Source organism: Vulpes lagopus, chromosome 11 (genome assembly GCF_018345385.1).
Source record: "Vulpes lagopus strain Blue_001 chromosome 11, ASM1834538v1, whole genome shotgun sequence".
NCBI lineage: Eukaryota > Metazoa > Chordata > Mammalia > Carnivora > Canidae > Vulpes > Vulpes lagopus.
The window spans coordinates 90,027,213-90,052,796 of NC_054834.1; the positions used below are offsets into that span (position 1 = coordinate 90,027,213).

The 25,584-nt window shown below is 36.7% G+C and overlaps 1 protein-coding gene across 3 annotated transcripts in view; it reads left to right on the top strand.

Annotated features, from left to right (window-relative positions):
- The first annotated feature begins 610 nt into the window (after window positions 1-610).
- CSRNP3 (cysteine and serine rich nuclear protein 3) overlaps window positions 611-25,584 on the top strand; it is a 198,523-nt gene continuing 173,549 nt past the window's right edge. Inside the window, exons 1-2 of one of the 3 annotated variants that reach the window (XM_041723369.1) lie at window positions 616-653; window positions 17,466-17,636. In XM_041723369.1, the coding sequence (XP_041579303.1) occupies window positions 17,489-17,636 (148 nt within the window). In that variant the 5' untranslated portion in view covers window positions 616-653; window positions 17,466-17,488. Of the gene's footprint in view, window positions 654-17,465; window positions 17,637-25,584 lie in introns of those variants that run through there. The other 2 variants (XM_041723371.1, XM_041723370.1) reach the window with 2 other exon arrangements.

The following is a 25,584-nucleotide window of genomic DNA, read 5'->3' on the forward strand; positions in this document are numbered from 1 at the left end:
TTAGACTCTGAAACTGGTTTTAAATGGAAACTGTGCCAAACAGAGGTTGAAATGCAAATGCATTGCATTTACATCAACGTAAAGGGTCTTGATTCATTTTAATTTTCTCTCTTTGCAAGCTGCATATGCATAATGTCATCTTGCTGTTCAGTCTTAACCTCCTCTATCTACATATCAAAATATACAACGGAGAGAGAATTTCTTTTTCCCCCCCGAGGAAAATCAGTGGGAGCTGAAAAGACAGGCAATTTACCTAGGTCTTATCCTGAATATTTGGCTCTAATTTCAGGTGGTTGAGGCGCTGATTAACCCTCTTTTCCTAAATTCAAAGCAAGACACTGTGCTTCAGCTGAGTTCACCTGCAGATTTTGTTTATGGTTTGGAGCTATTTTTTGAAATATCTTTCATCTCTTTATTCCTTTCCTCTTCATGTTCCTGTTCTCCACTCCCTCTCTCCCAGCTGCAAGGATTTGCCCTCTAAGAGAGTGGGGGTGGGAGGAAACACGGGATGGAGGCAAAGCAGGGAGCATGAGCCGGAGAATGCCAGGATCCGGCTTCGGGATTGGTTGGCTGCTGCCTGATGGATAGACGAGGGAGGAGTGAAGTCTTCAGTCTGTTCTGACGGAGCCGAAGTACAGAAACCATATTTACAGGTAAGAGCAAAAAAGAAAAAAAATCTTTTTCTTCAAAACAGAATGCTTCTCAGTGCCTATTGAGACAATTTTATGATGCGAAAATTATTCTGAAGACCTTTCCTGCAAGTGTGTCCCATTCATTGCTTAAGGAGGCTTTGCAATGAGCTGGGGTTTTTCTCCCTGCCACACCATTAGCTGATAAAAACACCAGAGGCATGTCTTACCCCGGATAACTTTCTAGGAAAGTGTGATTGAAGCAAAATTAATAGATAAAATGAGTCACCGTGTGTCTTTTTTTGTTTCCATTCAAGTTTACGTGATTGGGAATGAAAGGAAAGATGAGGAAAGCCTAGGAAATTCCACAGGTTCTGAGAAAATGGAGCTTTCTCTGAATAGACGACATAAAATTTCATGTGGTGTCTTTTAATGTTTACAATACAGTAAATGGTTTAGGAAAATAATTTTTGCCGGTTGTAGGCTCTTCCAGTGCTGAATTAGAAGGAATGGTTCGTATGCATTTAAGGTCTTTTATTTAACTTACTCCTCTTGATAAATCTCATGCTATTGAGTAGTTGTATCATTTCATTTTGTAAATTGTAAACTTATGTGATGATGAAACAACTATATTTAGCAACATGCATAGGGTTGTTTTCATTTAAAAGCTCAGAAACCTGTTTATGAAGGATTAAACATTGCTGTAAAAAATAGCATCTTAATAGGAAATTTCATTGGCGGTTTCATTTATCAATCAAATATATCTAGATAAGGGTTCCTTCGCAGCATTTATATTGTTGGTAAGATACCTAGGGTAATAATTTTTTCTTTAACAGCTCAGAAGTTCAGATTTTACTTTACCAGCTGCTTGTATCTCTTAATATTGTCTTTTTTTAGGCAAGAGTTCTAAATGTGTAGACTACATGACACACAGGAAAAAGAAGAAAAATAATTTTATTACAAGTCATTTAATTATATAGTTAGTCTAAGTCAGAAATATTGGGTGGTTAAGGGAGGAAGGACCTCATTAAGATCAAGCTTCTTTTAAGAGATATTGCTCTTGACTTAGGCACATTGGCGATCAATTAAGACTTGTTGATTATAATAAAATAAAAGTCTTTCACTGATTTAAATTATATGTTCAAGTACTTTTAAAATACTTCCTTTGAATGAATCACAAACTAACAATGAATATGTATAATATATGAGAATTTTTTTGATCTGGTTTTTGCTTTTTTTAATCTGAGAAATGGATTTTGTTTTTTTAATGACAAAAGCACAACAGTTCTTGAAAAATTAAAAATAAAGGGGGAGAAAAACTACTGGATGTTGGGAAAAGATCATCTAAATGAATGGAGAACTATTTTAAATTTCCTACACACACTGAATATAGCTAATAATATGTTTACATGCTTACCTTACGTCCTATTGATCCAAGCAAATACACTTGCATGGTTTATTTTGAACTCTCTGGTTTTCAAAAATTAGTTTATGATACTGAAGTATTGCCATGTTTCTAATTATTGATAGAATCTTCTGATCTTGGTTTTAAAAACAAAATGATGCTACAAATTTATCTCTCCCTAGATTGGAATTTAAGGTGATATATACGACCAGATAGTCACCTCCTGAAATGTATTAGAAAAAATAAATCAAGGCAGTTGTATTTTTTGGAAATTATAAATTCCGAGTAAAGCTACCTCCAGGAATGAAGGGGAATTGATGAAAATTAGAGAGCAGAGTTCCACATGGTTTTAAATTATTCTGTTTCCTTGGAAACCAGCTGCTGCAGATGCATTTTGCTTTCTTTGGCTAAAAATATCATCCTTTTAATAATCGCAAAGGAAAAGGTTCTGAATAAAACCAGAGTATATTGTTGCTGCTTTTTATAATTTCCTTAATGGTTCACATATTTTGGATGAAAAGTAGATAAACCCTTTCTCAATCAGCATTTCCTATCATCCACTGGCAGACGTCTGCATGAGGCGTCTGCATGAGACGTCTCCAGTAGATAACTATGGTAGCTTTTACTGCAGAGACTACAGGAAAAAGAGAGTGTGTGTTTGGGTGGGGGGTGGCTGTGTGTTGGGGTGGGGGGAGTGTGTGTGTTGGGGGGCAGTGTATGTGTGCGCGCGCACACTGGAGTGGAGGCAAGAGAAAAAAAAAAGAAGCATGAAAGAAAACAGTTAAGAGCTTCCTGTCCAAGTGAAGGATGGAAATAAAGCAAATGAAAACCATGTAAGGCTGTTCTGTGGGAGATGGCAAATGCAATACCATTTGTTTTTTCCTTTAGAGCATTTCTTAGATTCAAATATAGGTTTTTATATGTTATGTGTTTATATGTTATGTATGTTCCTGTTGCATAATACTTTCCTTTTTCTCTTTATGTTTGTAGTGGTTAGTAGTATACTGAATGAGACAATAAAATTAAGAAACATATTTTGATGCATCAGTCATTTCAATCATAGAAAGCTTGAGATCTATGCTCAGGCTATGGGCAGTGAAGAGGATCAAATTTATATTTAGACAGATGAAGACTTTTAAACTTAGTGTTCTTACTGTTTCTGTAATACAGTAATTTCCTTACTTTTGTAGTCTAATATATAAAAAATTAAACATCATAACAACCTAAAAACCATTTAAATATTAACATATGTATCTGAAATTTAAAAGGAATTATTATAAATATACATATATTCTTTTTGTTTTATTTGAAGCCTTTTGCATTACTTGGAAATAAAATTTCATTCTATGTGACCTTTTTTTAATAAGAAGTAAAAATCAGAATTATCATATTTTGCCCTAGGCAATTTCCTAAATTAAAACATTGTCATTATAATTTTTTTTTCTCCCGGCTAATTGTTGAGAGGGAAAAATCATCAAAAAGCTGTTATATCTTTCCTATTATTTTATTATAATTCAGGTAAGATTCCCATTTTCTCTTTTATTTCTCATTTAAATGTTTTTGACATATAATACTTAGTTTTCATAATATTAACCTTAGTCTATTAGATTCATTAGTCATACAGTAAATAAAGTACCACATGCTTGAAATATATTTTAATATATTTAATATTTAGCCACTACATTACTTAAATTAATTTGGTATGTCAGAACATTATTTTTCACAAAGAGGATAATGGGAGGTGTTTAGTTTTCATCAGTTAACACGAGCAAAGCACTTCAGAGGCAACACGTTCAGCGTAAAGACAGAAGACATTAACGAGCACACTGACAAAGCAGATGGATGAGGAGATGGGTCATGCAACCTATGCAGATAACCCTTATTTCAGGCACGATCGAAGTTATGAAGTGCATTTCAGGTTGCTGAAAATAACGCATTGCATAGGCTCACTCTCAGTTACAGATAATTTTAAAATTCCATTTGTTAGTAATGCCTCTACTGCTCTGTGGTTCATTATCTACAGAAAGAAGCTTGCCAGATTCATAGGTAAGTTTACTTGAATCTCTGAAGTCTCACAAAATGTCTTCAGAAAGATGAAATATCAATAGCTGCCCCTATAATGTAGGTAGACAACTTTATACCTGTCATGGAAACATGCTAGTTTGGGAATGGAAGGGTGGGATTGAAAAGAAATGGAAGTTCCACGGGGATGAGAAAGCTTGGTCCAGTTTCAACATTCAAATTGTGCTAGGTACTCAGGTAATTCAAGCAGGTGAGCAATTGCTTCCACCTTTGTACTATGGTAATCCATAACCCAAAAATATTGATCAGAAGTTAGTTTTGACTTAGTATATATTTAATGCCTGATAATATAACATAGGGCTTATTTAGGTACGGAAAGGGGGTTGATCCAAAGCAGCATCATTACTCTTTAATTACCACTTTGAACATCAAAAAGTAAGAACTGGATTTGATAAACTAATGATCACATTTGGATGTTTCGCATACTCAGTGAATCAGTTGGGCAGACCATCTGATTTTATCAGTCAGTTGTTCAGATCTCAGTTGTTATAATGGATGAAATAGTTTGACCTGAAAATTGCTGGATGTGCATATTCTGAGAATACAGACTCAACGTAACTTTTCAAGCATTTAGTTCAAGATTATGATGACCTTGATAAATGTCAGTGCTAATTCTAAGAATAACACTAGCAAGAAAACCACTTGACAGGAGCTCAACTTTGACATTCCTTTTAATCTTATGGCTAAGAGATGAATAGAACCTATGTGATTTATTTCCAAAGACATTCTACTTTAGTTAGATCAAGTGCTTAATGCACTAACTTGCAATACAACAACAAAAGGTGATATACACGTTTCAATATTTCTCCTGACTCACATGCACCTTTGTACATAAACCACAAATCACCAGGTAAAAGTAGTTCTTATGTGAATTTATGTATCTTTAAAGAATATTGACTATAAAATCCTTTAGCAAATACTCATTTGATTTTCATATATTCTCTTTGGATATTTTAGTCTTCCGTTACCTTAGAAACATGGGACTGGCCTGTAGAGATAGTTTCTTCCTGGATTGCTCGTTTTACCTATGAAGAAAGAAAGGCACAGAGGGGGATTCCCACAGTGATTTTTTAGTAAGAAACTGAGCATTTGCTTATGCAAAATAACAACAGCCAAACACTGTGTGTTTGTATTAAATATTGGATATAATGCATTAAATACTGGATGCAAGAAAAGCATCCAGTTTAGAACTTTGGAAAAGGCAAAAAAGCACGGTGTGGCCAGATGGTCCACAAAGCATTATGGCACAGGAATTTTAGAGTTGCACAGAACTCTCCACTTTAGACCTGCCCCTGGTATCCTTTTACTGCTCTCTTTGACTTACTGTCACAGTCTCCTTGACTTTTTGTGAGCTTGCTGTCATGGTAAAAATGCATTTTAGTTTTGTTTTCTAGTAAGTGTTGATACAGTTAGTTGCTGTCATGTTGTGGATACATCACAATATATTTAATAAGTGAAACAAATAATTTCCCAAACAGGACTCCTGAATGCATTTACAAAGATTTCCTTTTCTATCCCAGGTTAAGCTAGCCACAGAAAATCAATATCTGTCATCAGGTATGACTCTGGTACTCCTGGTTGTGATGCTGTCAGCATATTAAGCCAGAAAGAGTCTAGAAAAGGTTTTCAGACATTATTTAGAAAAAAAAAATTCTTGTTTTGCTTTCTCAAAATTCCTTTCTGGTCACTCATAAAACTCATAATTAAAGCTTGGGATGGTTAACCTACTGTTATACCTAAATCAGTAAGGACCCCAAGTGGACTCTCCCATGCTCACAATGAAGTCCTCTAGGGCTCAGTGTCAGATGGGAAACTGAACTTGGGGACTCCCCTCTTCAGCTTATTGTTCAGAGATCTCCATACAACTTCTGTGCAGAGCCAATGAAAACAACCCAGAACTACCTTGGGCTTGTCCTGCACTTCCTGGCTTCTTGATGTGGTCACGACAGCCACTTTTTTGATCTCTCCATACATTTTTATTCAATTATCTTAACTACAATTCTTGGCGGTTGGGGTGTCCTTTGTCTCTAGCAACAACATCTAATACGATGTCTGATACATACTATGTGCCCCTAAATTGTTTTGCCGACTGCCTAAGGGAATAATCGTGTCAGATAGTCATCTTACCTTTTCTTGTATCCTCCCAGCGACAGACATGCATTCCATTCTGAGATAGTACCTTCCTTCCATGGGCTTCTCCGTTAATGCTTTTGAATGTAACAATGTCCATGTCCTGTAAATGTCGTTAAGTCATGAAAAATTATGTACTGCAGACAGTTTATTGTGCAAACTCCATTTGAGCTCACCTACTCTAACAGGGGATTTCATCTGCATACGTTCTGTATCTCACGACTCCCTGCACTGTGCTGTTCATTATCTGTTACTGTTTTTGATACGCACACATACACGTCGTCAACATCATCATATATTAAGGGAATGGATTAAATGTAAATTAACACAATTAATTATACTTTTGTATTAATATGCAATAAACATTAAATAATATTCACATAAGAAAATGTAGTGACATGTATTTTACCAATCTCTGAGTGTTCTCATATGTATACTCATTCAATTATTCTTCACTCTCTTGAGTTAAATTGTTCAGCAACATCTGATTAAAAATAGAATTACTCAGCAATATTTTTCTTCTGCTCTGGACTGTCTTTCTGCCATTTATGTTGTGTTCTGGTGAACAAGTCTAAGCCATAATGCTTGACAAGTGACAATGTTGACTTAGCTACGAAGAAATCGAGGTTGCATGCTGAGAGTTGATATATCCATTTTTTTTTTATTTATTTATGATAGCCACAGAGAGAGAGCGAGGCAGAGACACAGGCAGAGGGAGAAGCAGGCTCCATGCACGGGGAGCCCGATGTGGGATTCGATCCCGGGTCTCCAGAATCGCGCCCTGGGCCAAAGGCAGGCGCCAAACCGCTGCGCCACCCAGGGATCCCGATATATCCATTTTACTGGGGTTTAATATGTCTCGAGGTAAAGATTGGCAGATAATATAACATTAGTAGAAGTCCTATAGTCTACCACAGCAAGGTAGAACTGACCAAAAAGAAAAAAAAAATGCCCTGATGTGATGTCTAGGAGTTTAAAGAGAAATAGTGGTTCCTAATATACATATATGTGCTCATTTATGTGAGAACTGTACTGTGGTGTACATATATACCCCTTAAATGGATGATTTAGTCAGCCAGTCAACATGCCTGTTTCTTTGAGCTTACAGGGTACTTTAACTTTGGCTTGCCTATTAGTTTTTAGCTAGTACAGCATAATAATTGATAGGATGCATAATGAACTTTGCAGTCAGGCCAACTGTAGTTTATCTCTTACAGATACCATCTTACTGCCTCTGTAAATTTGGACAAGTGACTTAAGCTATCTGAGCTTCTGTTTCCCTTTCCGTAAAATTTGCTTATCAACCTGGGTGATATTGTAAAGACTGATAGATACACTTCTCTCCACAGAATTCGGAACATAATATGGAATTGTATGTAATTTTCATTTGTTATTGCTAGTCATCCTTTTCTTTTCCTTTTTTTTTTTAAAGATTTATTCATTCATTCATTCATTCATTCATTCATTTGAGACACAGAGAGAGAGAGAGGCAGAGACACAGGCAGAGGGAGAAGCAGGCTCCATGCAGGGAGCCTGACATGGGACTTGATCCCAGGTCTCCAGGATCACACCCTGGGCTGCAGGCGGCTAAACTGCTGAGCCCCCCGGGCTGCCCCATTAGTCATCCTTTTCTGTTTAGAAGCTAAGAATGGAAAGCAGGAATGGCAGAAAGGAGCCAAACAATCCCCAGGGCTTTTAATGGCCTCCTAAGTATTATTCTTTATTAAAGGATTAGAAAACTCATAAAATTCCCCTTGATTGGCAAGTTTTTCTACTTTTCCATATTAACTGCAATTAAATCATTGGATATCATTTAGTCAAGTTAGTATAGTAGGAGATGGTATTTTTTCCATATTTTCATAATGGTGAAACCAAATCCTAGAATCAGTGACAATTAGCAATGGTAGGACTTTCAAAATATCAAACTGGTAAAACATTTTCAAAGTTCGGAAAAATGTTATTGAATATCCCATGAAGAAAAGAATTCTGTGTTACATTTGCACGAATCTGGAAAAAATTTAAACAACACCAATTTCTGTATAGCTTTTATTATACTAATGCAGTGAGATTCTTCAAAAAGGGTTTATAGTATTAAGAATTTTCAAGACTTATTTGATCATAGACCCCCCCTTTCCAACACGAAACTTCATCCATTAAAATTCTGTGAGCCAAGTTTGGTATATGCTACATTAATCATTTTTAAGACAGACGTACATCTATAATCTCCTGAAGAATCTATAACTCAAAGGTTAAAGCATGGTATATGTTTTAACAATTTTTTCAATATGAAAATAGTTCCAATGTTTTCAATATAAAAACATTTCTGAAATTACTCCATGAAATGCATATTCTTCATACTAGTAATATATTCAAAGTGTATATTCTCTTTCCCCCCATAGTTTGTTTTTAAATTTCTACAAAGTAGCATGTGCACTTATGTTTCAAAATATTTGCTGTCACAAAGGAGCCTTATGTCCAAAATACATAAGTAATGTACATTCTAAGCTTCATGTTGCTCAGTGATAACAAGGAAACAATAATACTCATTTCAGAGTCATTATAGGTGCAAATGAGATAACACATTCACAGAATTTAATTTCTGGCACCAAGTAGGGACTCAGTAACATTATTATGATCTACTTATTTAAAAGAAAAGCAATTTATTAATTAAGAAAAAAAAACAGAACATAATGGACAGTATGAAGAAATCCCTAGGAATTCTGATTTAAATTCTAAGAAGACACTTGGATGTAAAAAGTGTTCATGACCTATTTCTTCTGTAAAGGTAATGTAAAAATACCAGAATCACAAACTGGAGTGTGCTCCTTATATCTATAATAAAATGTCTCTAAACACAAACCCGATGAACACTTTACTGGGGAAAAAGGATGTTAAGTAATTTAGACAAATGCACACAACATGCAAACACACAGCAACCATTAAGAATGGAAGGAAAGCCTATGGGAAAAAATAGTCCTAACTAACAAATATTCAGAGAAAACCAATTTCAAGCAGTAAGATAACATCAAAAGTCAAAAAAGAGTGTGGTGATTAAAACTATGATTACAAGTGCCAAAATGCTTGGGTTCGAATGCTTCCTCCAAGACTAATTAACTCTATGACCTTCGCCTAGTCACCTCCTTTCTATATGCTTTGGTTTTTCTTTGGAAAATGTTATTAATAATAATGTCTACTTCATATATGTGCACTGAGGATTAAATCAGATGATGTTATATTAGTTTTTTATTACTCTGTAACAAATTACCACAAATTTAGCAACTTAAAACAAAGCTCATTTATTAGCGTACAGGTCAGAAGTCCTGCACTGTGCGGCTCAGTTCTTTGCTCAGGATCTCTCAAACTGAAAACCAAAGTGTCAGTTTGGCTGAGTTCTTGCCTGATAACTGTGGGAGGTGGAAATCTACTTCCCAGCTCCTCCTTTTTGGCAGAATCAGCTCCTTTTGGTTATAAGACTGGGATCCCTGTTTGCTGCTTGCTGTGGCTGGAGCTGCTTTCAGAGCTCCTGGAGGCACATCCCATGTCACAAGGACCCCTTCTATCTTCAAAGTCAACTATAGGAAATCTTATTTTGAATCCTTCTCACCCTTTATTTCTCACCTGTAGATTTAAAGGGTTCATGTGATCAGATCAGGCCCAACTAGATAATCTCTTATCAGGTCACTGAAATGAGACCTTAAGTATGTACGCAAAATCCCCTTGCCCTATAATGTGAACGTAGTCACAGGAGTGGTATCTCACTATATTTGCAATCCTGGGGATATACACGGTATGCACACTAGGGGATAGAGATGCCACCTTAGAATCCAGTCTAATATATATGTGAGATGCTAAGATACATACAGTAATTACTCTAGGTGTGTAGCTCTTATTCTTAGAATATCTGAAAAACTCAGATTTAAAAATTTTTTTTAAACATTTATTTATTAGGGAGAGAGAGAGAGAGAGAGTACTCACTCAAGTGGAGGAAGGCAAAGGGGGAGAATATCTAAGCAAACCCTTCTGAGTACAGAGCCCAACACGGGACTGGAGCCTGACACGGGGCTCAATCTCATGACCCACAACAAGGTCAGAACCTGAGCCTAAACCAGGAGTCAGATGTTTGACTGAACCACCCAGGCACCCCAAAACTCATGGATATTTAAAAAAAAATAACAACGTGGGGGATCCCTGGGTGGCTCAGTGGTTTAGTGCTGCCTTCAGCCCAGGGAGTGATCCTGGAGACCTGGGATCGAGTCCCAAGTCGGGCTCCCTGTGTAGAGCCTGCTCCTCCCTCTGCCTGTGTCTCTGCTTCTCTCTCTCTCTCTCTCTCTCTCTCTGTCTCTCATGAATAAATGAATAAATAAATCTTAAAAAAATAAAAATAAGTAAAAAATAAAAAATAGCAATGCCACAGCGATGGCAAGGGTGTGGAAAAATGATACCCCAATGCACCATTGAAGAAAAAGATTGGTGAAAGCTCTCTGCCAGGTAATTTAACGATGTGTATTGAAAGCTCACTACTTCCTCTTCTAGGGCTTTGTTGTAAAGATATAATCAGAGATATAGACCAAGGTATGTGAAAGAAATGTTAATTATCCTTGATTTATAATAATAAACATTTAAAAAGAAGCCAAGCATTTCCCTTTAGAATTTTGGTTAAATTTTATGGCATAGCTATTCAGGGAAATGCTATTAGCTAGCCTTAAGCACAAAAGTAAAAATCAAATAAAACAAAAACACATAGGTTTTGAAAAATATTGAATGAGAAGATCTTCATGATATAGGCAGAAAATTATAGGTTACACAATTGCATATTGGTGTTAATCAACTCACACTTTTTCCTGGAATGTTAGGTGCCTTTTGGCTAGACATGGTCACTTGACAAGGAAGGCAACATACCCTGACAAGCCTCCTCTGATTGCTGTAGGTAAGAGTAGGTTTCTAGAGACTTCTTCGAGAGTCTCAGCATCCTTCCTAGAGTTTGAAGGTAGGCTTTTGGCAAGATGGGGTCACTTAACAAGGAAGGGCACATACTCACATGTCCATATGGCCATGTCCATCAATCAAAACAACAAGGGCATCCTCATAAGAAGACTTTACATCATCTCTTCTCCATTTTGTGTGTGTGTGCGCATGTGCTGTTGACGTTCATTCAACGTCTCAAAATGCAAATAATGTGGTCTGGTCGCTCATGGCTCAATTACACTCTCAGCCAAGATTTTAGAGAATGGTTTTGTTTTGTTTTAGCTATAATGCAAGACATCTGCAATACATAATGCATACCAATGGCAGAGGTAGAAGTTAACGATTATGAGGAAAGCACCAAATTTTTAAGCAACTGGCTTCCCTCTTTTCATCATACCATGATTCTTAATGGTTCTTGGGACTCTATATTTTTAAAGATATCCTCTGGAAATGTCAATGATTAGCCTAGTTTAAATCCTCTGCAGGACGTATCACTGCTTTCCCGTACCTGGAGGCAAATTAGTGGTGACAGTAACAGCGCAGAGTGCTTTTTTTTTTCTCCTAAGCTTTTTCCAGCTTCAGCCTCTCAGATCTTAAATTTCAAAGTAACAGATGTGTTTTTCATTGGGGATCCAGATTATCACCACAAATTCAGATTAAAGAAATTCTTCTCTGTTCCCTCTCAGCACAAAGGTTCCATAATCTTTGGAACTAGCATTTACTAGACTCTACAGGCCAAGGTAGTTTCTCCTACCTTGTGCTCTCTACGACTAAATCCTTGACAAAAATCAATACCCAGATGTCTCAAGTCACTGCATTGTCCATTTCTCCTTTGGGGATTTCCCTCTCTCCTTCCCAGCATCTTCTCTTTTGCCCTACTTTGCCTCCATATTCCCAGGATCATTCATTCATTTCTAGTCACCTTTATTCTGCCTCCATCTCAAGCTCCAGCGATCTATCCCACTCTTATTCTGTTTTTTTCCCAGTTAACCTCAGTAATTAACCAAAGCCTATAGTTGTATCCTAGCTCTGTAGGAACTGTCCTTATTGTAGGGGAAGTAAAAAGAACATAAAAATGCATTTAAATGGTTGTGGAGTTTTACTATTTAGATATTTGGGCTGTCTGATATTAGAGTTATCTAATCAAAAAACCAACCATTAGGTATTTTGTTCTGTAAAACTTGCCTAATAACAACAAATACTTACATTTTAAGGGAGATCCATGTAAGTTCTAAACTATTATGTTAAAAAAATTTCCATTTGTAGAAAGGTCAGTGTACCCAACATTCCTAGTAGTTCTAACCTCAAAATGGCAAATTATATTTTTACCTTTACATTTTTTTTAGTGATGTGTCTTGACTGTTACTTCTCATTACATCATAAGTTGAACATAAAAATAACTTACAATTTTATTCTCTTAAATGCTAAAAATCTCTTGCCTTTTGAGCATCTGGATTTGTTTAAAAGTATTAAGCTGTTGTTTCAAATATTTTAAAAATCTGACTATTCTATTTGACAGGTATGCAAATTGTAACTATTTTCATATTAGAAGCAGTATCAAGAAAATTATATTATTTTATATACTTCTCAAAAGGAATTATTGGATATAGGGTCAGTAATAACATAGCATTCCCATTAGGCAGATCAAGAAAACCAAGGGAAAGAAAGAAAGGAAGAAAGGAAGAAAGGAAACTAGCCAGCCTAAGAAAACTTTGTTTTTTTGAACCTTGGAAACACAAGACCTTTTTAGGGGACCCTGAAGTAGAATTATAAAAAATACTTGACTTGTAAAAAATACACAAAAGATAGCGCAATCTTTTGGATGCTTGTAAATTTTAATTAAGTCATCTGTATGTCCTATTTGCTAACATTTTCATCCAGCCACATACTCTCAAGTCGGTATTCTGTCATGGGGTGACTTAATATTGTTTAAGAGTACTTCCACTTGGCTATGTAGATGGGAAAGACTCATGCAAGGACATTTATAACTTTCTTTGGTCTTCCTTCCCACTTCTTACTGCAGAAATCTGAATGGAGGAATATCTTTAATCTCTCACAATTTAGCTTCTCCTGCATGATCTCATGTCTGTTGCCATGGAAATAATTGTAGTATTGCAATTTTAGTACTACAACCAGAGCACACTCCAGTGGAATCAGATTGGCAGACACAATCTGTGGGATGAAATCTCTCTCTTTCAACAAGTGTCTGTTATACTTTGGGACATTTTTTCCAACTATCTCTTTTTCTGTGTGTATTTCTTCTGCTGTCTAGGTATACAGTCCAATCTCTCTTCAATGACTTTGTCCAAGATTCTAGGGCCTCCAACCCACCAAATCCAAAAGCACCAAACTCAAAAGCACAAACATGAGTAAATCCATATAAATTATTTCTATTGATTTCATATCAGTCAAGGAAAAACTTCCAAATAGTTTCCTATAACTAATAAACTTCAGTTTTATCAACATTAAAAAAAATGCATCAACAGCTTTCAGTCTTTAGGAGTTTTTCTGTAATTCTTCTAATACCTCTGTACATCACTTGAAGATAAGACAGTCTCTTCAGCCAAATACTGAATGGTTATATTAGGTCACCAAGTGGCTTTTTGAGCTGGAGACTGTCTGACTTTTAAAGATATCCAGAGTCCTATAATCCCTGCAGTAGCAGGTGGTGGTTGTATGTTTGACTTTTAAAGTCTTAAATAAATAACTTTAGAAAGGATGATGAATAAAATAGTTAACTCTTTGCCTCTATTTTTCCATGAATAATGGTCATTGTCCATTTATTCCCTCTTTTCTGTCAAACTAATATATTCCTTTAGAGTGATAAAAGAGAGCTTACTTTTTTATTGTTAATTTTATTCGCCCAAGCAAGATCATAAAGTGGTACCATTGTATCTGAATTGGTCCTATTTGAAACCTAGCAGATAAGATGGCCACTGTCATAAAATAATTGGTAAATCTCAAGACAGAGATGGTTCTAGATAAAATTAAGTAAATCATATTGTTTTGGGAATCACTTTGATTCCCTCCCCCTTTTAACCTCCTTCTAAATTCTTTCCCCTGAAAAGAAACTATGACCTCTCCAGGCCTCTGACCAGTCAGGTTTTCTAACTTTAACTGCTCATCTGAGTCACTAAGTCCTCTCTAGGTATGTTCCTTAATTCTAGACCTTTCCTTTTTCCCATGAAATCTGTCATTCTTTTACCATATGCCCTGTGTTTTCTTGTGAAATAATAGGCTAATGGGAACAACTTTAAAAATGTAAGTTAGATTTTATCACTCCACAATTTAAGCTCTGTGGTGGTTTCCATCTCCTATTGAGTAATGGCCAAAGTCCTCCCAGGTGCTACACAAGCTAGCCCTCATATCTGTCTAACCTGATTACCCACTGTGCCCTGCCCAAGACCTTGGCCCACACCATTGTTTTTGGCCTGGAATGCTTTTCCCCCAGATGTCAAAATTGCTGGCCCCCTTCCCTCCTCCATGTCTTCATTCTATCCTTCCTCACTGTGACATTAGCTCTCCCATCAATTAAAAATGGAATGTTCTCTATCAGCCAACCTTGTAGTCACTATACCATTTAACTGCTTGTTTTTCTCCATAACATTGATCTCCATATGACATATTGTATTTATTTTATCTGTTTATTATTTGTTTATCTCTTGCTCTAGCAATACCCAGTAAATAAGCACCATAGGAGAAAGGAATATTTTTCCTGAGCTGTTATTTTATGATCCTAAATGACAGTCACTAGTTCCTGATAGAAGCATCTATTGAGATGTTCTAAATAAACAAATAATGAATAACCTCTAAACTAAGGGCAACAAACAAACAAATCTCATTTCTATAGAATGGCATAAATGACTAAATGAGGATTCACTTTCTTAACAATTCGAACTGAGGTATACAGAAAGAATGAGCCAACTACTGTTCAGAGTTGAGACTTGTAAGATACAATGAAGTGGAGGCAGATCAGTCAAAAGCCAAAGCCATGTGTCAGTCGGGGATACAAGAAATCAGAAAACACAGGCAGAGGAAGCCAGTCAGCAGAAAGACTTGGACCAAATATATTCCAAGGAAATGTAGCTGCCGCAACAGAAGGAGACTATGAAGTCAATGAGAGGCACAAGGAGGGTAACCAGTCCCAAAGTCCATACCTTTCTACGAAAGTCACTCTAGTTAGACTTGTTCCATATTACCAAAAGGCATAGATAGGCCTGCCATACTGAGATATAATGGCTTAAGATGTTACCTTTCCTTGGTTGCTTGTATTGTGCAATGTCTTCTGTAAAATCAGTTTGTTCCTCCGGCTGATATTTTCTAGCAAAGGCAATTCAGGTATTGTGGTGGGTGACTAGAGAAGACACTGTTTTGATTTCTCACTCTGTTAGCCCCTCTGAGTCACATATCTGAACCATTCTTCGTCTTTCTTGTAGAGCCAGTCCAAGCTGGGCTTCAAATTACAGTGTAATCTAAAAACTGACCCTTTAATGTTATAAACAAGATTAATAAGGGAAAGGGGGATGGGGAATGGAAAATGTAACAGTGTAAAAGCCTGCTTCTGAACGTGAGTGGGACATTGGCCAAGTGTTAGAGCAACTTCAGCTTGTGGAAACCCCGGGCTAAAATGACCTGGACCTGAGTAGCAGCATCCCCACTCTGGCTGGGTGTGTATCTCTACTTCACCACAGTTCATGCTGCTTACTACCGGCTCTTTGGTTGTGAAACCATTTCTTATAGTGTCTATGCTATCCTAGTGATGTGAGCTGGCTGTGTGAGGTTTGAGGACCCAGGGGGTCCTGAAGGACCAGCCGTGTGGGTCCTTGGCTTTGCACAGGATAGAAATCAAACATGCACCGAGAGGAAGAGAGAGCAGAGTTTATGTAGAGAGAGAGCAGATAACAGGGAGAGCATCTGGGAGACTTGAAAAGGAAAGAAGAGTGAATCTCATCATTGCTTGGGGTCTGGGGGTGTTATTGAGGATTGTGGTCTGGTGCACATGTCTTCTCGGCATCCTGGAACAAAGACAAGTGTTTGGGTGTCCTCCATGGGTCACTTATGCCCCAGAGCCAGGGGTCTTGGAAAACCCTGCCCGGTCACTCCTTAGATGTTATCTACTGTGCTGGAAGACTCCAGAGAAGTCATTAACTCTTTGACCTTTGCAAGGAATACATACATGATCTGTTCTATAAGGCATGTGGAGGTATATATCCTAGCTGGAATGGAAGCGGGAAAAGGAGCAAAGAAAGGAGTTTTTCTTGGATTCTCTTTCATTTTCCTATCTTAGTAGGGTAAAGGAGTCTTTCTTGATACCTTTGTTACAAATAACAGTAGACAAAAAAGAAGACTGAGATGACTTTATGAGTTTATTACATCTGACCTTCTTCACTCATTGAGGTTACCTGCCACTGGAGGAACCACTAATCATTGTAACAGTTACTCTGGAGCTATGAAGAAATTATTACTCTCAGAGGTTTAATGATTCATCTAAATTGACATGAACAAATTTTTTAAATACATCAGGCTACCTCTGACTGGCTTTCACTGACCATGCTGATACAGAGAGTGAGATTAACATTTTATCCAGTAAAAGATTTAGGGACTGTGGTTTACCCTGCATAAAATCTATTCAGCCAACCTCCTTGGCATAGGACTCAAGTATCCCCTGTAGCTCTGCTGAATTGACTAGAAACATGATAAAGCATCTAAATTCTGCAGGTATAGCCAGCCATTCCTAGCAACCAGTTTGATTTTTGACGGACAAAGAGCCCCAGGAAAGTAGATGCCTTTGTACCCGAGAAAAAAAGAAATCCCAAGCAAGATAGACATGCCCTAATCAGTATGCTCTGGGTATGACAGCATGCAAGTGAGTGATCTATTTTGTTCTGAACTCTAGCTCTGTCAATGACAGTACACGATTTACTAGAACAAATCAAATAAGTGTAATGGACTCCTGTTTTGACGTTTCAAAACATTGAACCATATTTCCTTATGCAGGGCTCTGATTCCACATTCTTAATTCTGGCTCTTTCTTCTAAAATGCTATTGTCAGAAATGAGAATGCAAATAAAAGTGAATCAGGGTAGAGTGATTTTCAATGCTTTAAAGCATTATGGGAAGAATAATTTCTGCATGGGTATGATAATGTGGTAGATGTGGCTCAAAAAATCACAGCCTCAAAAAAACGATTTGGAGACTTGGACTATGCCATGGTCAAATGTTTCAGTGCTTCGTTGCTCCCGTTCCTGTTACAGGTACATGTGACAGCGCCGCAGCTATGAGTGGAATTTTAAAGAGGAAGTTTGAAGAAGTTGACGGCTCCTCACCCTGCTCCTCTGTGCAGGAATCAGATGATGAAGTTTTTAGCTGTGACGGTGCTGACAGTGTTGATAGTGTCAATCTGTCCACTTGTAATCTTTTCACTGGTGAGTGTCTGAAGCTATATTTCAGGCTCTACTCTAAATTGGGTTGTATGGTCGATTCCTGGAGTTGCTATCTTTATCCACTACCTTGTATCTGCTCCAAGTTTTTCATCATATCAGACATATTTGCAAAACGTGATATCATTTTGGTTAATTAAATCTCAGTAGCATTCTTCTGTTCATCTCTATGGAGTGTGAGAGGCAGAAATCAGTCCAACTGAAGGTAAGCAATTGAAAATGATTTCATATGTGCCTTCAGCTCTCTGAAATCCATCTTTTCAAAACCTGATCAATTGAGCTTTTTCAAACTTCTAATGATACTGGTCAATGCGTTATGGAATTAGCAGTGCTCGGCACAACACATTTATTTCCAAGGTGAGAAAATGATGTTTACTTTTTTTTTTTTTTAATTTATGATAGTCACACAGAGAGAGAGAGAGAGAGGCAGAGACACAGGCAGAGGGAGAAGCAGGCTCCATGCACCAGGAGCCCAACGTGGGATTCGATCCCGGGTCTCCAGGATCGTGCCCTGGGCCAAAGGCAGGCGCCAAACCGCTGCGCCACCCAGGGATCCCTGATGTTTACTTTTAAAAGAATGCTGCTCTGAAATCAAAGCCTTGAAAGCCCTCAGCTTCTATCATTGTTTGAACACTGCTAACCCTCAGACTTGAGGCCCGGTTCATGCAGCGGATTAAGTGCAGCTTTCCGCATGTATATGCCTTTCCTAAGAAGTTAATGTGAACAGCATTAGTGTGGGATGTTCTAACTTAAAATTCCAGCCATTCCAAACCACCTTCCCTGTAACTGATGCACATGTAACTGATTTTGGAATAGGTGAATCTTTCCCAACATCTCTGTGTCTATTCAATCCATCATTAGGGAAAGAGGGACCTCTAAATTATTTTTATTTATTTATATATTTTAAGATATTCTTTTTTAAATTATTTTACTTATTTATTCATGAGAGACACACAGAGAGAGGCAGAGACACAGGCTGAGGGAGAAGGAGCCTCTCTGCAGGGAGCCTAATGCGGGACTCAATCCCGGGACCCCAGGATCACGGGGGTGCCCCTGAGCCACCCGGGTGCCCCTCTAAATCAGTTTTAGAAGTTAATCATACAAAGCAAAACTAAATAAGGTCAAAGAAATGTCCATGGGATGATGGATATCTACTTCTTTCTGCAACTCCAATTCATAAATAAAGGTAAAAATCATCCAACACAAAAGAGAGGTCTTGTATTTTACTTTTCCATCATGGTTTTTTTCCTGTAATATTTTTCTGAGGCATTTGTGTTTGGGGATTTTTAACTTACCGAAACAACCTTTTTTTTTTTTTTTAATTTTTCGAAACAACCTTTTAAATTCACACTGATGTTCATGCAGTGTGGCTCTGCAACCCCTGAAATTCCATTTTTAACAGTCTTTCCTCCACTCCCAAGAATTCAAAAGTTTGTTTGATATTCATGAATTCTCCTTCGTCTCTGTTAGGAGCATTTAGAATAAATATAGGAATAATTTTATAAGAATGTTTATTTAGCCTCTGTGTCATTTACCTCTTGACCAAAGCCAAACTTACTTTTACAGTCTTATGGGAAGTATACAAAGTGAGGAGGAGATAAAGGAACCCTTAGGAGAAGGAAGGGAGAAAGCAACAGCTGTTTTGAGAATGGGATTTCCTAGTTACACAGAAAAGTTACTGTCAGTCAGTGGGTTTGGGGGGATAGGTTTGTTTGAGATTTATCTATACAGCCTTTCACCCCTCCCCGTAGGTGACTGTAGCCCTGTGGAGGGCACATACTTTGCTGTTACTCACGGTGCTGAAGAGTACTGAGCTTTGGATGATGCTTAGACTTCTTTATTGAGTGAATGGATTACATTTAGATAATTCTTTTTTTTTCTTTTTATAATAGTTCTCTCTTTTTTTGACAATAAACATTGTACATATTTGAGGTGTACAGCATGATGTTGTGATATGTGTATGCATTGTGAAATGCACAATCAAGCTAATTCGTATTTCCATCACCTCACATAGTTAACAGTTTTCATTGGTGGTGGGCAGAACACTTGAGATCTACCATCCTGGCAAATTTCAAGTATACAATACATTATTTTTATAATTTCAGACAATTTTTAAGAGCCAGAGAGGATGAATCTACTGGATGTCTTAATCCTTAGTGTATATTTAAATTCAAGACCCTCAGGGACACTATTAAATACCTTGCCTGTGTACCTTGGAGAGCTCTCCTCCTCCAAACCCCAGAACACTGCAGGAGCTGCCTAGAATTTTTCAACTTTTTCCTTTTAGCCACTCCTGAAAAACATCATCAATCTAGACTCTATCTCTTTGAGTCTTCATCCAGTGCAGCAATTTTCACATGCCCGTGTTGATTTTTTTTTTTAAACCTTCAGCATGCTTTCAACCTCCCTGGTGTCTATGTCTCTCCTAAAGTTACAAATTGACTCTCTCCTGGAAAAATCAATTGTAGGACTCTCTATGCAAGATACCTATTGATTTCTATAGCTTGTGAGTTCACAAAGTACCTATAATGTTCATTTAAACACCATCAGGTCTTACAATTGTGGCTCAAGATGCTTTCCAGATGAAAGTGATGTTCTGGTAGCTTAGAGTAGTTTGAAAAATTATAGGTCAGGCACTTGTTATGAGTGCCTGAACACCCTGGAAAAGAAAAAGTCTGAGTGGAGAGTGGTTTTATTTGGATAAAACAAACTGCTTGATAACTATTTTGATATCTGTTCACAACTTTTCTGTTTCATCATCATTGTGATGGTCTGTGGAAGAGGAGGCTCCAAGGTGCACAGAGGAGAAGTCAGACTGATAAAGAAAGTAGCTTCAAAGTCTCATTAGCTTTCTTCTAGCACTGTTGTTAATATAATTTTCTTACTGCATTTTCAAAGGGTTTTGAGGGAAACATTTGCTGATGCGACTCTGCAAGGAAATGATATGTATTATTGAACAAGTTGTAATTGAATGTGTGATCAGAACCATGATTTGAGATAAACAATGGGAAGGAGGGTAAGGAGGAATGGATGGAAAATGTGACCTATGAATGGTTTCCTGTTATTGTGAGATATTCTTAGCTTAACCACCAAAATAAAATCTTACTGATTATTTCATAATGTTGGGCAAATGGAAGAAGAAAACTCCTTTTAATTCTTGAGAGAATACAACACTGTATAACAGGATAAGATAAAAACAATAGTAAAGAGTCAACCCTCATTTTGAATGAAAAGAGTGTTAGGACTAGTAGGGCCTTTCAGAACATGTAGACTATTTCTTATTTTTGCAGATTTGGAGATTGAGGTCCAGTGAGAGTAACTAGAGAGGAATCCAAATGTCAGCTCCTGGCAGAGGACTTTAGTGTAGATCCTTAGGATCTACTAGACTTCTACTAGACTTTCTACTAGACTAAAGGTGCTGCTTTCTGGGTCTGTTATATCATTGACTATGAAGTAGGACCCAAATCATCAAAAGAGAGACATTGCCTATATCTTTTGTGCCAGTTCCTCTTAGAAATCAAAAGAGTCTGTCCTTTGGTAAAAGGGCAATTGGCATCTCATCTCTTGTCCTTTTTTTTTTTTTTTTTTCCAATTGGTTTCTAGTGAAAGCGCTTGTATCTTCTGGATGTAATATAGTGCCAGTGATGAGTTTATGAATAAATTCAATGAGCTAAAGAAATAGTGGACAGAGAATTCAATTTGAGTGTGAACGAACACTTTCCCTTCCCCTTTCAGTAAGTAAGTGACAGGGCAGACTGTTAAGACTTTCCTTGTATGTCACTGACATTGATGGAAATATCTTACAGCAAACATGTTGTTTTACATTTACACGAAGGAAATTGGTTTGTCTTGGTGACATAATGCTACTTGTGATAATGTGAAAATGTTACAATGAAAAGAAGATGAGATGAAGTACGCAGTGTGCATCTTTAACAGCAGCTAACAAACAGAGGGTTATTTCATTTACCTTAAAAGTAAAACCTTTGTATGTTCTACTTTTGCCAGAGGGGTGAACGGGCATCCTAGACTCTCTGGAAGAAAAAAAGATAATGATATCTTTCCATCCCTTGAACTCCAGGACCCTACATTACTTGTTCAATAATTCAAGACTTCAGAAACCCACTTACCTTGCATTTCGATTAGACTCACTTAGTCACAGCTTCTGGCTGAATGCAGTAATTATATTCCATTTTGCTGCCTAGGTACAGAATTGGCTTTTATATTTGCTTGTTTGTTTTAAGCCCTGAAAAACTTAAATTTGGCTTTAAACTTAAAAGCACAATTGGTCTGAATTTCAAATAATTTTTTATATATCACTGTCATAGTGAATCCAGAAAAACCACGCTTTTTGCTTGTGGTTTTAACTCTCTGTTAGCAACCATAAAAAACTGAATGTAAATGTAGTCCTCATGGTGTTAATGGTACTATTTCTCACATCATTCAAGTGATAAAGCCCTAGTAGGATGGGATCCAAAATATATCACAGAAAATCTTTCGATTTCCCACATCTATTATTTACTCAGGATGTCTATAGGTGGAACTGATAGGGTAGCTGTATTTCATAAGAGTACAAGAATTAGAGTTGCTATTAAATATTAAAGACACCATCTTCACATTAGTGATCAGAAAATTTTCATCTGATGTAATTTCTTTACAAATATTTCATAGAGTATTTGCATGTTTTATAAACCTCTTGATAAGAATCACATCCTTATTTTGGGGTCACCTAGGAATAGTCACAGGCAATAAATAGATGATCGCCCAACTGCAAAATACTGTAGCGTCAAAAATGGATCCAAATGAAATTTATGTGATTAAAATTCTACTAACCATTTTCAAAGCCCCATAATCTTTTGGCTTTGGTTTGAATACCAGAGGTTGACTGGCTTTATACTTGTTTATGATGATGACGATGAAATCATAGTGCCTGAAGCAAATGTCCTTGTGTTTCTCAAAAGATTTTAAAATTCATCATGCAGATTAGGCAATCTGATGCTTTCTGACAGCTCGAGGGAAGTATATTTGTGTGCATGTGAATGCAGAAAAGAATTAAATCTGGTCCTGCTTAAAAAAAAAAAGCCAGTTGGTGCTATTTCTAAATTGGCTGCGATATTTAACCATTTCACTCTGGAAAGTACATGTTTGTACTCTGAAAATGTTCCTTTTTTTTTTTTTTTTTTGGTCTGAGGAATTTGGGAGTAAACTGGGAATGTTTTAGGGCCACAGAATTGTTGTAGCATATGTCTTATCTGTTCAGCTGCAGTGATCTGGCTTGAACTAGAATAGTTAAATATTTCAAGTTTACTGAATTAATTTGACAGTGGGATTAAGGTTAAAAAGTATAGTTTTTACATGTAATGAAAAAATCAAATAATAAATATAACAAAAGATAAATATTTGATTTTTAGTCAAAGGTCAGCACATCAAAACTGGAAAGACATTTTTAAAAATGCTATTTAATGTTTAGGTTGGAAAGTATACTGAATTAAAATTGAAATGGAAGCTCAGTTTGCTGCGTTTGGTTTTATCTTATCTCACAAGTATAGTAATAGAATAGTAATAAAGATTGATTTATGTAATTTCGAATTCTAGGACTTTGAATGAAATGTTATGAAACTTGATTTACATAATGAACTATTAAATCACTTGAAGATCCTTAATGGATAGCTGCAGTGGTCTTAATTAGCATGACCAAAAAAGCAAACTCTATTAGAACAATTTACAAAGCAACATGAAAGCTAGTGAAGATTGCTAGCCAGAGTGCTAAAAGCATTAGATATTTCTGACTGCAATGCAAGAGTGAGCCCCATTAGTTGTGATATTGTGAAGACCTGAAATGCATGTAATGCTACATATTTTTATGCCATGATTGGATGATAATGTTAGTGGATAGATTGTAAGATGAAAAATGTACATATTTAGTATTAAATTACGTTAATAAAATTACTTTAAAATATTCATGATCAAAGAATATTTAGCATATTTCATCTTAAAATTGCGCTAATGCTTACAACTTCTACATTTAAAAAACCATATATACTTTAAATCTTAACAATGCCAGGGTTTGCGGTACTTAATTCCATCCCTGAGAAACTTTGGAAGAAATAATGACTCTTAATTTTAAACATTGTTAATTTTTCTAATATAGCCTGTCCTATTTCACAATTTCTCCAGAGACGTTGCCCACTATTTTCTTATTTTGTCAGATCTGACTTTCTGCTGTTTACTGTTTCTATGACAACTGTCATTTTAGCTTGGAGAGAGTAGTACCTATTTTAGATATATTTACGTTTTCAGAAACACATACACACACATGTTTTAAGAATTTTTTACTTACCGAAATAATTGATCATTAAGCTGGCAATTGCCATGGTCATTAATCAATACCTTTTAAATGTTATGCTAACTAAGATCTTGGCTACATTAAGACGTATATATCTTACATTTGAACTAGATTTTTAAAAAATATATGCATAAAGCTAGAGAGACTGCAAAAGAAAATCTAAGAAGTAATCTTGACTTAAGTAATTTATGGATACTAATAAAGAAGTGTATATACCTAGAAATTCCCCTCAATATGAGGTAAGTAAAAGTTTGATGAAAAATTTTAAGATGAATGGAATCCAAAAAGGGTAAATGCAGCCTAAGTAAGTATTGTTATATTTTAAATGACATTTTTTAAAAAAGAGTTTATTTATTCATTCATGAGAGTCACAGACTGAGAGAGAGGCAGAGATACACAGGCAGAGGGAGAAGCAGGCTTCATGTAGGAAGCCCAATGTGGGACTCAATTCCGGGACCCCAGGGTCATGCACTGAGCCAAAGGCAGATGCTCAACCCCTGAGCCACCCAGGTGCCCCATGACTTAAAAAAAAAAAAAAAATTCACTAGCTTTGTAGCCAGAATATGAAAAATGGTTGAAATTTATCATTACAATTATTTTAAACTCCTTGGTGGTAAGGGCTGCATCCTATATTTGCCCCACATTGCTTAATGGTAATTATCACAACAAGCTTTAATTTGCCAGATGCTGTGCTATGCTAGATGCTTTAAAAAAATTGTTTTATTTCATTCTCATGCTAGATCTTAAATTTTTTTTTTTTTTTTATTGGTGTTTAATTTACCAACATACAGAAAAACACCCAGTGCTCATCCCGTCAAGTGTCCACCTCAGTGCCCGTCACCCATTCCCCTCCAACACCCGCCCTCCTCCCCTTCCACCACCCCTAGTTCGTTTCCCCGAGTTAGGAGTCTTTATGTTCTGTCTCCCTTCCTGATATTTCCCAACATTTCTTTTCCCTTCCTTTATATTCCCTTTCACTATTATTCATATTCCCCAAATGAATGAGAACATACACTGTTTGTCCTTCTCCGATTGACTTATTTCACTCAGCAATTAAATGAGATGCAATCCAAGCTAGAAGTCCTAACGACGAGGCTTGACGAGGTGGAAGAACGAGTGAGTGACATAGAAGACAAGTTGATGGCAAAGAGGGAAACTGAGGAAAAAAGAGACAGGCAATTAAAAGACCATGAGGATAGATTAAGGGAAATAAATGATAGCCTGAGGAAGAAAAACCTACGTTTAATTGGGGTTCCCGAGGGCGCGGAAAGGGACAGAGGGCCAGAATATGTATTTGAACAAATCCTAGTAGATCTTAAATTTACTTTTGATTGGCATATTCATTCTTTTTCTTGAAAAAGGATATACTTAATTGATCAAATGATTGTCAACTTGAACATGATGAGAGTCAACTGAAATAGATTAACTGTAGAGAAATTAAGATTTGGGGCTACAATTGGGGTTACCTTCAACAGGTGCAGACTCATAGGAAAAAATGTTTTTAAATCAAATGTTCATGAAATTTCCAATTTATGCACACACTATTGCCAGTAAAGTGAAATCAATCTCCAACTCCCCCTGCATAGTTTT